General features: G+C 47.5%; 1 protein-coding gene across 5 annotated transcripts in view; it reads right to left on the bottom strand.

The window, feature by feature from the left end:
• TLL2 (tolloid like 2) overlaps positions 1 to 7,290 on the bottom strand; it is an 85,563-nt gene extending 78,273 nt beyond the window's left edge. For 3 of the 5 annotated variants that reach the window (XM_063405789.1, XM_063405786.1, XM_063405788.1), the window contains exon 1: positions 7,072 to 7,290. In XM_063405789.1, coding sequence (XP_063261859.1) covers positions 7,072 to 7,222 — 151 coding nt within the window. In that variant the 5' untranslated portion in view covers positions 7,223 to 7,290. Of the gene's footprint in view, positions 1 to 4,154; positions 4,256 to 7,071 lie in introns of all 5 variants that reach the window. The other 2 variants (XM_063405790.1, XM_063405787.1) reach the window with 2 other exon arrangements.
• Between the last annotated feature and the right edge of the window lie 6,452 nt (positions 7,291 to 13,742).

Raw genomic sequence — 13,742 nt, 5'->3', positions numbered from 1 at the left:
AGCTGTGGCAGCAAGAAAGAGCTGGGTTATCAGTAAATGCAGCAACTTCTTGTGTTAACCACAGCAAGGTGCACAAGGTTAGAGCAGAAAGAGAATAAAATCTCCAAGCACAGCTGCAAAGGTATAATGCAATTACACAAATGCAAAGTGCCTCCAACCAAAATCCTCAGCTTTGTGGACTTTTAAATCCTGGAAGACTTAAAGTTCCTAAATGCCTTTTTCTGGGACTCTGTGACCTACTAATCTTATGCTACAAAACAGCTGAAGAACAGGCAGGTTGGTCCCACCTGTACAGGCTATGTCGAGGGCAGACACCTGTGAACTGCACCCAGACTAGGAAGTTCAATAAAAGCTTTGGAGAAGTATCCATGACAACTGCAAGCACCTCTTCCCCACCCTACCAGGCTTTTTTAAGAGGGGGGTGGGGGGTGGGAAGTCCTTGCCCTAACTTTGCCCTAAATCTTCTGTCTGTCCATTGCTAAATCCCAAGGTGTGGGTATAGCACAGAGCATTACATCTCCTACAGGCCAAGCAGATCCAACACACCCCAAGAAGTGTCAAAGATCAGGCATGATTTAGTCAGATCCCAAGAAGACAGGTAAACACTGAACACTGGAAGGACTTCAGACCCAGATCTCAAGTTGCAGTGATTATAAAGTTTTGCTCTCCAATTCCCCAGGCCATTGACTTCCCTGCTGAGGAATCTCAGGTGCAATAAAAGGGTTGGTGGTTATTATTTCTTTAAGCCAGAGCCATTAGCTTGTGCTCAGGTAGGATTATAATCAAAGTCGCCTTAAACCTTCCCTTTGAGGAGGAAGCCTCTGCTGCAGCTCTACCTCACTGCAAAACACCTCCCCAGTGGCAAACAGCTGCATCACTGAAGAGTGACTCTAGTAGTTTTCACCCACCTGTTTTCCGTTCTGTAACTGCTGTCATCTCCCCAAAGCAGGTAAATTAAAGACTGAACAGTCTGGTTTCTCATTCTTTCCCAGACCACCCAAAAAGACTCAATTTCCTCCTTGAGTGTTTAACCCTTCCTGCAATGTACCAGGGAAAAAATGCAAAGGGAATGCTTGCCAGTGAGAGCTCTCTTCTTCCTCTATAAAAGTTTCCATCAGCTCAGCTCTGAAGATTCCACAGACTGGGCCATGTCCCAGACTCTTCTCTCAAAGCACTCCTATAAGCATTGGTGGCAAAGGAAGGAAGTTTCCTTTTCTGGAAGGCCATACACCTTCTAAAGTCAGGAGAGCAGGGCTCAGCTCCCAGCACTGCCACCACCAGTGACTGCCCCTGGGGAAGCCATGGCTCCCACTCTCTTCCACAACTCAGACACCACACCAGAGGACTGGTGAAGGTGCTACCTTCACCTTAGCTGCACTGCCACTTTCCATACAAGCCCAGAGGCTTTAAAGCTGCAAAGAAAATTTCTAGGATGGAAATGTGATTTTTTTCACAGAATTCTTTGATTCCCAAGCAAAGGGCAGCTTGGCACACACTCTGCCAGTGCTCCTACCACTGCCAAACTAAATAGGACCAGTTGCAAGATTGCAGGAGAGCTCTTGTCAGGAAGTGAGTGGGCTGGATCCATAGCACAGCCTGCAAAGAGCTTTCTGGTTGCCCTGCTAACATGATGGATCCATGCTTCCAACCAGGAAAACAGCATCTGCACGCCACTCAAAACCCAAGCAAGGCTCAAATGACCCAGACTTTATAGATGCTGTCTCCCCTTTCTCATTTGATTACCCCCTCGAGGCTTTCAGTTCCTAATAGCAAATTCCTCGGCTGCCCACAGAAATGCCTGCACCTGACTTCAGATGTTTGCACCACAGCCCAAATGAAATGTGCAGTCTCTAGAACAAAAGGCACTGTGCCTTTACAGAGGAAGAGCTGTGAGGAACAGAACAACAATGAAGCACAATTTACAGCTCTCAGAACAGCACTGTGTGTGAGAACTCTAAATACATGGGGCATTTAGAAATTAGTGGATCAAATCATCAGGTGGAGCAGGAGCAAGGATGCACAGCAGTATCGTGTGATGGACAAGCAGAATCCACAATTGAAGAAGCCTTGGCTTGCAGGAAAAGATGATCTATTTCTGCCAAACTGCTTCTCTAATAACTTTTCTAGTGCTAAAAAACCCAGGAGATATGGAATTGGTGGTCAGTTGATGCCCCTTCACACCTCTTGCTCCCGTTCTTCTGCTTTTGAGCTCATATCCTGAGAACTCCACAAAATCCACGGGGACTGATTCACTTTCTGGGTGCTGTCTCCCTGCCAGAGCCCTGCTCTGTTTTGCAGCCTGCCCAGGCCAGGCTCTGCCCGCTCGGAGCACTGCACGCAACGGCCCAGAGCAAAAGCCATGGAGGGATCAAAGTCTCACGGAAAGAAGCTGAGCTTGACTGCAGGGCTCGTTTGTAGCTGGAGGCAGCTCCTCCTTGGTCCAGCTCTCCTCAGCAACACAAACCCTCCTGAAGGACACTTGAGACACACAGAGGCAGCAGCAGCCCAGGTCCCCTTTGGCCTGTGCCTCAGGAGCACACGGTGGGCAGGCATCTCTGCCCATCTCCCAGTGCAAACGCCTGCACAGAGAAACGCTGCATTTGTTCTGGGAGTGCAGACATGCAGGTTGGCCCCTGTCCGGACTGGGTCAGCCTGGAGTCAGGACGTGTCACACCGGGATGAACTGCCCAGAGCAGAGAGAAACAGGGCTCCAACACAGAACACCCTCAACAGGCCCCTCCCTGGAAGATGAGCTATTGCACTCCAGCCCAGCTCACAAAAGGCAGGAAGTACCACGTTAGGAGCCGAAGCACCCAGGAAGCAAGATGGTGAGACCAAACTGCAGCTTTTTCTCCCCACCTGGCAAGTGGAAGACAGCCTCATGGCAGGTGTGAGCTAGGAGAAAGGGATCATCAAGCCTGTACACATTCAGAGGGTAAGTTATTCAGAGCCCAGCTCTCCCTCCCATTTACACCTCCCATCTCCCCTTGTTGACATATGTTGGATGATATTATTCCCAGAGGTCACTTTGAACCTTAGAGATTCTGCTCTTCACCTCAAATTAAAGGTTGTACAAGTTTGCACCCAAATAACTACCAGAACAAATTCCAGCCTATTTAATTCCTTTGATTCCAGTTTGTCTGAGCAGTCTCACAAGGACATGCTTGTTTTGTTTAGAAGGCAACCATGGTTCCTCCTGGCCTGTCATACAGCCTCACTCAGACCTGCACACTGGCCTGGGTGTCCTTAACTGGATCTTCTGAGCAGCAGATCCATCCAACCACATGTGAGGCTTATGACATTTTTCCATCTATTAGAGCAGTTCTGGGCAGGAACCTTTGTACTATTCCCTTTGAAAAGCTCCAGTGAGCTGCTACAACACTCAGCAAAATCCACCCCACAGAGCCAGCACTGCCACCTTCCCTGGCAACTCAAGCTGACAGTGCAGTGCTGCCTCAGCTGCCCCTTGATCAGCCTTTCAGGAAGCTCCTTGTTTCTTTCTGCCTTACAAAAAGGCAGGAAAGCAGCCACATTAGGAAAAGAAAATCCTGGATGGGTAAAGAGCTTGAGCAGCAGTGGAGTTGTGGCCCATCATCTGAGCCCTGGTAACTGGGCGTGTGTTGATACCAGTAGCTCAGTGGTCGCAGCGCTTTGGGAGGTTGTGCCTCACACACTACTGCTGTGTGCTGTCCCTCCTGTCTTGCTGCAAGAGATTATTACATCCTACACCAGTGCAACAGAGAGGAGCACGTGCCAGGCCTTCCACTCCCAGTCTAGCAGAACAACTATCAACAGTCTGCACCCAACCTCAGGGCATGAGCTGCAGGGGTGAGGAACTGCCAAGCTTTCACGTAGTAACTGGCCAGATTTAAATCCATCACAGCTTCTGGCCACAGCCTTTAGCCCACAGGAAATTAGAAAAAATAAAAGAAGATAATAAAAAGAAATAAGTAAAGCAGCATAGTTTAAACAGCTTTGGAAACCATGTAAGAGGAGCAGCAGCAGCTTCTCTTCACACTGGGCTAAGAGCCTGCACACAATCTGCAGCCACAGGACCGTGCACAGGAGCCTGCGCCTAGGGCAGCAGTGGAAGCATCACCACAAGTCTCATAGTGCCAGCTCTGTTTCCACCTGTTTCCCCTTGCAAAACATACCAGACACCTGAGCATTTCACAGCAGGTCTGCAGCCATTGCCCTCTCCAGTCATGCTTCTTGACAGATCCCGACACTGTCCCACGAGTGGAGGAACTCAGGCCTAAGGAAGTTAAGAAGACTTGTCACTGCTATAGTTCATCAGGAACAGACTGTGACAGACTTTCCAAACAGGCATTAGACCATAGCCCAGACAGGTCCTCTTGGAGAGGCAACTCTATTAACGGTGTCTTCACCTTGTTTCATCAATAGAAATAGATCACTTATTAATCTTAGCCCAGCTAACCCTTTGAGATGGCGTTAGCAGCAGAGAACACCTGCCTAGCTCCGCTAGGTGCTGATGGTGTAGGACAAGAAAAGGAAGAAAGCTGTGAATGCAAGGCAGGGTCTAACACAGGTCCTTGTGGTACAAGCCTTGTTCGGTTTGTCTTGGGGCTACCTTTAAAAATTGGAACTATTCAGTACCCTGGGAGAGGTAGGCAGCATGTAAGGAGTGTCTGTTCTCTAAGTGCTCTGCACTTCAGGTGGACACAGCCACATGAAGGGAAACTGGATCAGAGAGCCTGGAAACAGAGCCAGCCAGGGCACACTGAAAGGACCAGTCTCTTTCTTCTACAGAAAACAAGACTGAAACTTGAGAAAGCTGGTAATGGTACCCAGCAGTGCAGAAGGCAGCAATGCAGGAGGCACTGCACTGTCCTCCACACATGCACAGACAGGTGAGAAAGGCAACCTCAACCTGCAGTGCTGGAGCCTCAGGTCAGGAAGGCAGAGCAGCACTGGGCTGGGCTGCCTGGCAGCCCCCACCACAGGCAGCTGTGTGCCAGCACCGCCAGAAACACCAGCCTGCTCCTGGGAGGAAAAGGAATCGCCTGTGTGACCTCCACAGTCCTGCTCACTCCTCCCTTTCTATTGGAAAAAAGACATTGGAAAAGCATGAAAGGCAAACACTGAGATGTCCGAAAATAAAGATAATTTCTGTGATTGATCCTGCATGAATTGAATTAGCAGGAATAACACATACAAAGTTTTTCTGTCCACCACAAAAAGAGGTGCTGATGTAAATGAAGGAAGGCTGTCCTTGGCAGTCCAGGGTCTTTTCTGTGTGCGTGCAGAAGTGAGAGGGAGAGAACTTGGGAAATGAGGAGGCTGCAGGAAAAAAAACAAAAGGTCCTGCAATGAAGGCAGGCAAAAGGATGGCTGGGAAAATAATTTTTTTTCCGTTTCTGCCACAGGTTCCTTGTTAGATGTAGAGAAGTCAAATGAAGTCCATGTTCTCTGTGTGGTCCTTAAAGGAGATTCCTCATCCTCCGTGTACTGGATCTGACAGCAGCACCCAGCAGTCAGAAAGGCAAGTTGAGGGAACGGAGGTGATGGTATCATTTTGAGGAGAAAGCAAGGATTATACATTTTCAGATGGGAAGGCTGAAGCACTGTACCTGTAGCTCTCCAAGTCTAAAGTGTATCTGTGCCACTAACAATTAGTTTCACTAGAGAGAGAGACCAATTCATTACCGTTTAGAAGCAGACACAAATACCGTAAAGCATGTTTGGGCTGGATCCCATATTCATTACAAAGAATTAACCTCCACACACACCAAACTATATATCAAATGACAGATGACTTGCTGATCAAGGGAATGTTTTGTGCAAAAAATACTCTCTGGAGAGGACTGAGCTGAATTTTGGAAGGAAACCCACCACACTCAGCCTACATACAAAGCCAGCTAAACTCTCTGCACCAGGCAGAGAAGCTCTGAAAGACATTACATTGATAGAGCTTGTCTCTGTGAGCAGATACGGCTGCAAGTACCACAAAAGCAGGCAGGAGAGAGCAGATAACAAGAGAAGCTATCACCAAGGGACACTGAGTAACTGCGAGGAGCACATTCAGGGGGCAAAGCCCCAACTCAAGAGACCAAGATTACACCACACACAAAGAAACACCTTTCTTTCTTCAATTCCTACAGTATTAAATAAACAGGACTTCACACAAAATTATCTGTAAACGTAACACAACTAACAAGGTATCAGTTGCCAATTTCTCCGCAGAGAAGCAATTCACAAGACTACAATATTCTCCAATAGCTGGAACCAAAACGAGTTACACTCACATCAGGAGTACCTCTTAGTTTTCCAAAGAGAAAATCTGGGTCCATATTCTCTTTAAACTAAGGGAATGCAACATTAGGGATGACAGCAGCTCTTCTCGAACTCAAACAGATAAAAAGCAACGAGCTCAGAACCAGCAGAGTGCAGTCTGACAAGGGAACGAAAAACTCCAAGAAAGGGATGGAGGGAGCAGCTGGAGGCTTGCCGGAGAGGATGTGGGAACTTGCCCCCCGGCAGCCAAGGAGTACCTGGGCGCCCGGGGCGGCCGGGCCGTGTGCGGGCCGGGCCGGGGAGCCCCGCGGCGCTCCCGCCGCTCCGGGGCACGCACCGCAACTTCGGGCCGGACAGAGCTCCGGGCAACTTCGAACAGCTGCCAAAAGGCTACGAAAACGCACAGAAAATGCTTGGGGCGGCGGGGAGAACCCCCAACCCAAAATGCGAAGCACGGCCGGGCATTTCCCTGGTTTGCAGAGCGGCATCTCGCGCGGGAGCAGCGGCACAGGTGGGCAGCGGTGCGGGAGCGTGGGGAGATTTACAAAGAGCCGGGCATGGGCTGCAGCCCCCGGGCACCAGCGGGCTCCCGCAGCGGCGGGCCGGGGCAGCTCGCTGCGGGAAGGCAGCGGGAGGGCAGCGGGATGCCGGGGACGCTCCCGGCCGGGCCGGGGGACTCCCGCCGCCGCCAGGTGAACCCGGGCACGGTTCGGCCGGGCGGAGCCGTGGTACCGAGAAGCGCCTCGCAGGGACACCTGTCCACCGCCGCCGCGCTTCCAAACTTCTCCCAGAGTTGCAGCCAGCCCGCTTCCCTACCGGCTTTGCACGGGTCGCGGTACTCCATCAGCTCCTCCGCTGTCTCCGGGTCCCCCAGCGCTAAAGAGGCTCCGTGTGCGCCCGTCCCCGCGGCCGGCAGCAGCAGCAGGGAGAGCAGCAGGCGGCGGAGCGGGGCGGCCCCGCGGCCCATGGCGGCGGCGCGGCGGAGCGGGCGGCGCGGCTGCCCGGGCTGCGGGCACTGCGCGGCGCCGGCGGCGCGGGGCCGCGGGGGGGTGCCGCCGCTGCCACTCACGGCCCCGCCAGCCAATCAGGGCCGCGCGCGCGCCTCGGCCCCGCCCCGCCCCGCCCGCCGCGCTCGGGAGCACGAGCCCCGAGAGCAGTAAGGAAATAATGAAATACATAAAAGAGTAGAAATCATTAATGTCACCATTAGTTACCACTGCCGGTAGTTAGTGTTATTTTCCCTCAGTCGGGGCGTCAGGTACAGCCAAAGGGAATTAGCTGATCCGCCGCCGGGACAACCAGCGTTTCCCATCGCAGCTTTAAAACGCGTGTGTAAGCGGAGTTGTTAGACCGTGGATGGAGAACGAGGGGAAAAAAAATCACTCCAAACTAAAGAATGGGAGAAATTAAGAAAGATGGGACTAAACATCAAGATGTGTATTTATGCCTCTCACCTGCTTTTCACGGAAGTTTTCTGGGGCTACTAGGCTGTTTTACCAGAAATTTGGGCTTTAGGATGATCCATATACAGCAAAGTCTGGGAAATCAGGAAGATGGATCACATACAAGATGCTCAGTTGCATCAAAATCTACACCTTGGTATCTGATCTAGTGGCTGTCTGAGCCTGTGTGATGTCTTGGACATCTCTCCCAGCAGAGTGGGGTAACACACTGGAAAGGATCACACCTTTAGGGCTGCTGGCTTGTGGTGGAGGTAGATCACACAGGCACAATGACTCTGCTGTTTGTGACAGGGAATGGGCAGATGCCCAAAGCCCAGCCATCTCACTGGGTGCTGAATCGTCTTTATGAATAATCTCACAAAGGCCAGCCAGGTGCTTCCACATGAATTCAACACAGCCTGGCACAGCCTCTGGTCTGACAGGATGCTAGGCTGAGCCTGGAGCAGGATTTCCAAGCTGGTCATCTGTGCTCACACCACTCAGCAGACTCAGCACTAGGCAGAGAGGGTACAGCTGCCATCCCAGTGAGCAAAGCAGAGCTGACGAGGGTACAAGCTCAGTGGGGCATTCTTGGGGTGAACACCATGTCCCTGTGCCAAAACTGCTCCTTCAGCTGCATGCTTCCAACCTCCCACAGCAGGATTGTCAGGCAGCATTTCCCAATACAGCACAGGCTCCAAGCCCTCCCTTCACTCAGACAGATAATCATTTGCCATCCATAAATTTGTCCCTTCTCTTGCAGTCTCCAGCCATGAATAACTCAGCACAAAAGTGCACAATATGATTCAGGATCTCCTCAGCAGCAACTCAGTCTACTGCAAACTGTTCCTGACTTTTGCCCCTGCTTCTCATTTAATATTTAAAATTGTCTTCAAAACTTCACAGAAGCCAAAAAGGCTGCATCAAACTCTAACACAAAGATGACGGTGAACAGCTCTGCAAATTAAACACACTGGAGTTTCTTACCGCTGGTGTTCAGTGAACCAAGGAAGATCTAGGTTTCAGGCAAGGTTTCTAGCAGTAAAACAGGGAAGTCCTAGTGCAGATTGCCATGAATAACCAGGGAGTTTCCATCACTGGAGGTTTTTGAAGAGGAGTGTAGACAAACAGCCATCAAGACTAAACTTAGTAAGGTAACTTTATCCATTTCCTGAGTTTTATACTGCCCATTCACACACTAACTACTTTTACTTTTTCTGTATTAGGCTGCTACTTTCTTTGATTTTGTCAGATGGAAGAGCATGGTCTAATGGTTATTTTTAAATGAAAAGCTGGTCACTCCTCTATATTTCAGAACTCCCAGGTTTTATAGGATGAGCACTAGCTGCTCTCTTCTCTCTGCAAAAAGGTCCTGGCAATATAACTTTCTGACGGCATGGGAAGCTGGAAAACAAAAGCTTGAACCTTTGTAAGGGTGGTCAACAGCTTCCCTGCTCAGCATCATGAATCCTTGTCATCTCTGTGGAAAGCTGGGCTGTCACCCACTACAAACAGTCTTTTGACCACGTGCTTGTTAACCTCCTCCAGCATGGCAGTTTACACTGGGGAGCCCGGCCTCTTCTGCACACAGAACCTTTTTTATAGGCATGGGTGGATGTAGAAGAGGGCAGCTTTGAAGGAGGAAGAGAGCAAATTAAAATATGGATCCTTAATTGTGCAATTAGAGAGTCTGTGAGGGAGTTCAGAGGAGTCTATCACTATTATCCACACAAAATAATGTCACCCTGCTATGGGGAAATCTGTAGGTCTCTAACATGAGAACTGCTCAAACCTTCCAGAAACAGTTCTCAGTAACAATCATGGCACTTTGCAACTGGCAGCCAAAGCAGCGTACCCAGAGCAATGACTGCTACCTGTGTTTAGGAGATAAGCTCATGTCATCTGGATTGGCAGGGCCACATCAATGCAACTAGTGAATACACAAAGCCCTGTGAAAGGATCTTTTTCATCTGAGCTGTTAAAAAGTCAGTGAAGTCTCACATTAGCAGGGCAGCTCATGACACCAACAGTTAATTATCTGGAAAGAAAACAATCCATACCCATTGCTGTCAAAGGCAGTCTCTTCCTTTGCAGAAGCCTCTCCTACCCAACACACACAGACAAAATCCACTGTCCTTTCAAGTTTCACTGAGCAAGAATGCACACAGCCCTTTCTGAATAGCATCCATGAGCAAAGCTATGTGTGAGCCACTCAGTGCTAACGGAATATCCCTGCACACAATATGTCCAAAATACACACAAAGGTTTTTAGGTCTTCCACAAGACTGCTTCTTCCCTCTTGCCAGCACTTGGGCTCCACCAATTCTTCTAACAAAGTGACTGAGGCATCACCCCCTTGGAGCCTCTGCTGATTCCACAGATGCCACCAAGTTTACAAAAAACCAAACACATCAAGGTATTTGCATCACCAATGCAAGGGCAGATAGAGTGCTGGAGAGATGGAGCATAACTCTGAATCCAGAGCATTCTCTTTCTTCTTCCATCTGCATTTCTAGTGCCCCTCAATCTCCTTAAACTTCTTTCATTGCTTCTTTTTATAATAGGAAAGAATTCCTGTTGTAGGTGTAGCCCAATGAGCTGGATCCATGCCTACAGGCACTACGGGGCCCTCTGCAGAACCATCACCCTCCCTTTGCTTCACCCCCCTCTAGCAGAGACCCATTTACTCTTAGTACTATTACAGGTCTCCTACCTGACAAATTTCTTCACTTCCCCATCTCCTTTTTTCTCTGACTGGTTTATATCTAGCAGTCTATTGCTCTCAACTCCCCTATCACCCTCAGAGTTGACCACTCTTGGGATGTCCCTTCTTCCCTGAGCAGTCACAGACAAATCCAGGTGATAAGTATCAATCCCTGCTCTCCCTTCCATCACCCATTTTAGTTTCTTGGGTAGTAAATTGTGAGTGGGTAATTTTTTATTAAGTTTATTGCATTACCACCCAGGAAGTGCCTCCCATAAGGGTAAATGATTTGCTACCTAAAAGGAATCTTTTAAGGTGCTGACAGATACGTGCTTAAATGTGATTCAGGGGTTCTGAAATCCACTGTACAGAGCTCACTGCAGTCACAGGCACATTCACCTGTGCATTAGCAACTCAATGTATAATTAACAACAGCCTTGTCATAACAGGCAGTGACACTCAGAGAAACTAGAAGTAAGCCATGGTTGGAAAATTCCTTTTTGTTCACCAAAGTAGCAACAAGAAGGACTTGAAGTCACCCCACATAAAAAAGCACCATTTTCCCCATCATTAATGCAATCCTTGAACTATGTGAGAAAACCCAAGATACTTCTTTGGGAAGTATCTTGGGTTTTTTCTGGAGTAATTTTGAGTTGTATAGGGACAAGCTGTGGGAGGCAGGGAAAGAAATCTGTCTTAACTGGAAGCATGAATTTTGGCTTGACCACTGTTTCCCAAACTGAGGCATGTCAAACTGATGTTTCATTACTTCACTTAAATTCCATTTTCAGGGTTCACACAGGAGTCAGTTATGCTTGGAAAGCATTGAGCAAAGCTGGTGGTTTTGGTGATCTCTGCTGCAAGGTTAAGAAGAAGGGCATGGGAACATCTTTGGAAAAGCATCTGCTGCTCAAAATTCGTAGAGCTGAATCCATGGGTTTTCCAAAGTCCTTTTTGCCATAGAAGTGTTTTTTTGGTTTTGTTTTGTTTTGTTTTGTTTTTTTCCTTCACTTTATGCAGAGGAATAAATCTGGGAAAGTATAAACATATCTCCAATCCTCTGTTATAAGATGAAGATGAGATAGTTGCATTCCCTGTCGGATGCAGGCAGGTATCCTGTACAGAGGCTGGGACATACGCTGCCTGAGTTAAGGCTGTTTGACAAGTGGGTAGAATTTAATGAATCTAAGAAGAGATGTTGCTCCATCAAAAATTGCCTTAGAGAATTTTCCCAGTTACAGCTTCTGCACAGGACTTCTGTACAGAGATTTAACAGTAGGAACATCTTCATCCAAACCACACACAGAGAACATGCAGGTATTTCCTCTTCTTAGGTAAGCAACACCTTAAAACAGGTTCCTCTTACAACTCAAAAACTAAAACTAAAACCAGGAACAGTGATTTCCTTTTTCATTATTTATTTTGCTATACACATAATTAAAAATTATGATAATTTTAGCTTCAGACAAAGGTGGGTGTTTGATCACTTTCTGGTAGTGAGATAAACAGAAAAAAAATCTCAACAAAAATCACCTTTTATCTTGCCAATTAAAATTACTAACAATCATTCTGCAGAATCCAAATGCAGAACTTAGGTAATCTAATGGATTTTTTCAGTATTTTATTATACAGGTCTCCAATTCTTGCAGGTAAATGAATGCCTGACTCTTTAAAACTGTCACATCTTTTTAAAGCAAACAGTAGGTAATGTTCACTGTTCACCTGCTAATGTCTGGTCAGACATTAAGAAAATAAGGAGAATATTTCCACCTCATTCCTGTAGTTACTCCTGTGTAGCAGAGCAAGAGAAGTCTCACACTAAGTTAATTACATAACCCACTTTTCTCAGCCCAAGAAAGTGATAAGGCAAGCGATTTGGAATGAAAAGCCAGCATAAAATGAAATCTAAAGGAGAATTACATGCCCAGTAGACAGAAAACCACTGTGCCTGGCTTAGTGTTTTAAGTCTGAAATTACTGACACAAACCTTTGGAAAATGAGAAGGAGCAACCACAAAAGGTTCCTTGAATTCAGTCTCACATGATGTTCTCAGCCTTCTTTGGAAGCTTCTCAGAAGAAGTTACTATAGCTCTCAAAACATTTCAGAAACCAAATAAAAGCTTGTGACACACAGGGTTCAGAAAAAAAAAAAATCACTGAGTGGTGTCTAACTGTAGCATGTTTTTCTAGGTCGGGCAGCTTGTTACCCAGAACTGCTGGAGACTGTCCCTTCTCACCCAGATCCAGCATTTCCAGTTTACAGGGCTTGGGTCCAGGCTGTGGTGAGCTGCAATCTACCTAGGTGACCACTGCATCATATGGGTAAGCATGCCTCACAGTATTAGGAGAACCTGAAAAGAACAGTTCTGTAAAATTAGGTATTTTGTTAATTGTACATAAATTCTCAATTCTACAAATGCATGTGTTTCTGGAATGCTGTAGTGCCCCGATGCCAGCTGAAAGATAAGCACAAGCTTGTGAAGGTATGTTTTGGAATGCTCCAAGCCCATGGTCCTGAAGGAGGTGTATCTAGAACGTAAGGAAAGTTCAAATAGGTTTGGTTTCGTAACAAAACAAGCCTCAGCACAGTATGACCTCCAGAGATACTTGACAAATTGTTCTGTATTGTATAATTAAGAGCTGGTGAGAAAATCCATACATCAATTAGCCAAAAATGCTGGTACCAGGCAATATCACCCCCTTGTTCATGGCAGATGAGAACTTGCTTTTTTGCAAAAGCCTTGCACAGTGGCAAATCCGCTGATGAAAATAAAAATGCTGTAACTGGTACAGGGCTGGGGGCAATGACACTGTTAACAGCATATCTGTTTCAAGGTCTGCCTTTCAAATAGGTTAGTCCACCAGATAAAAAAGCCATTTTCTTATCCTTTTCCCAAATTAATTTCTGCCCTTTAAAGTGATTTTCTCCAAGAACTACATAACATCTTCCAGACTCATGGGTCCTCCCATCATCTTAACAGTTTCCCCGCACAAGCCAAAGCCCCAAAATTGGAAAAAATTTCAGAGCCACTGAATGAAAGTAAGTATTGAAAGTACGGAAGAGGCCCTTTCCTGAACTGAATACGCTCTCCTGGATAAAAGCACACTACTTGCAGAATGCACATGCTGATGTGTCCTTTGCATGATGCTCCTGAAGAATGCAAGCCTAAACCCAGTGCTCCAACACTTTCAAGTGTGGCTTTATTCCAACAGAAGTCTGACAACAGCAGGGGCTTTTGTGACTTCAGGGCTAACCCTGGTATGAGACACTGATTTTAGATGGCAGCAGTGCTAACAGCTATTGCAGGGCTGCCCTGCCATAATGCATTAATCTGGAAAAG

This window comes from Prinia subflava, chromosome 9 (assembly GCF_021018805.1).
Source record: "Prinia subflava isolate CZ2003 ecotype Zambia chromosome 9, Cam_Psub_1.2, whole genome shotgun sequence".
NCBI classification, from domain to species: Eukaryota; Metazoa; Chordata; class Aves; order Passeriformes; family Cisticolidae; genus Prinia; species Prinia subflava.
The sequence above is the reverse complement of the archived record's forward strand: the minus strand, read 5'-3'. Positions and strand labels throughout refer to the sequence as shown.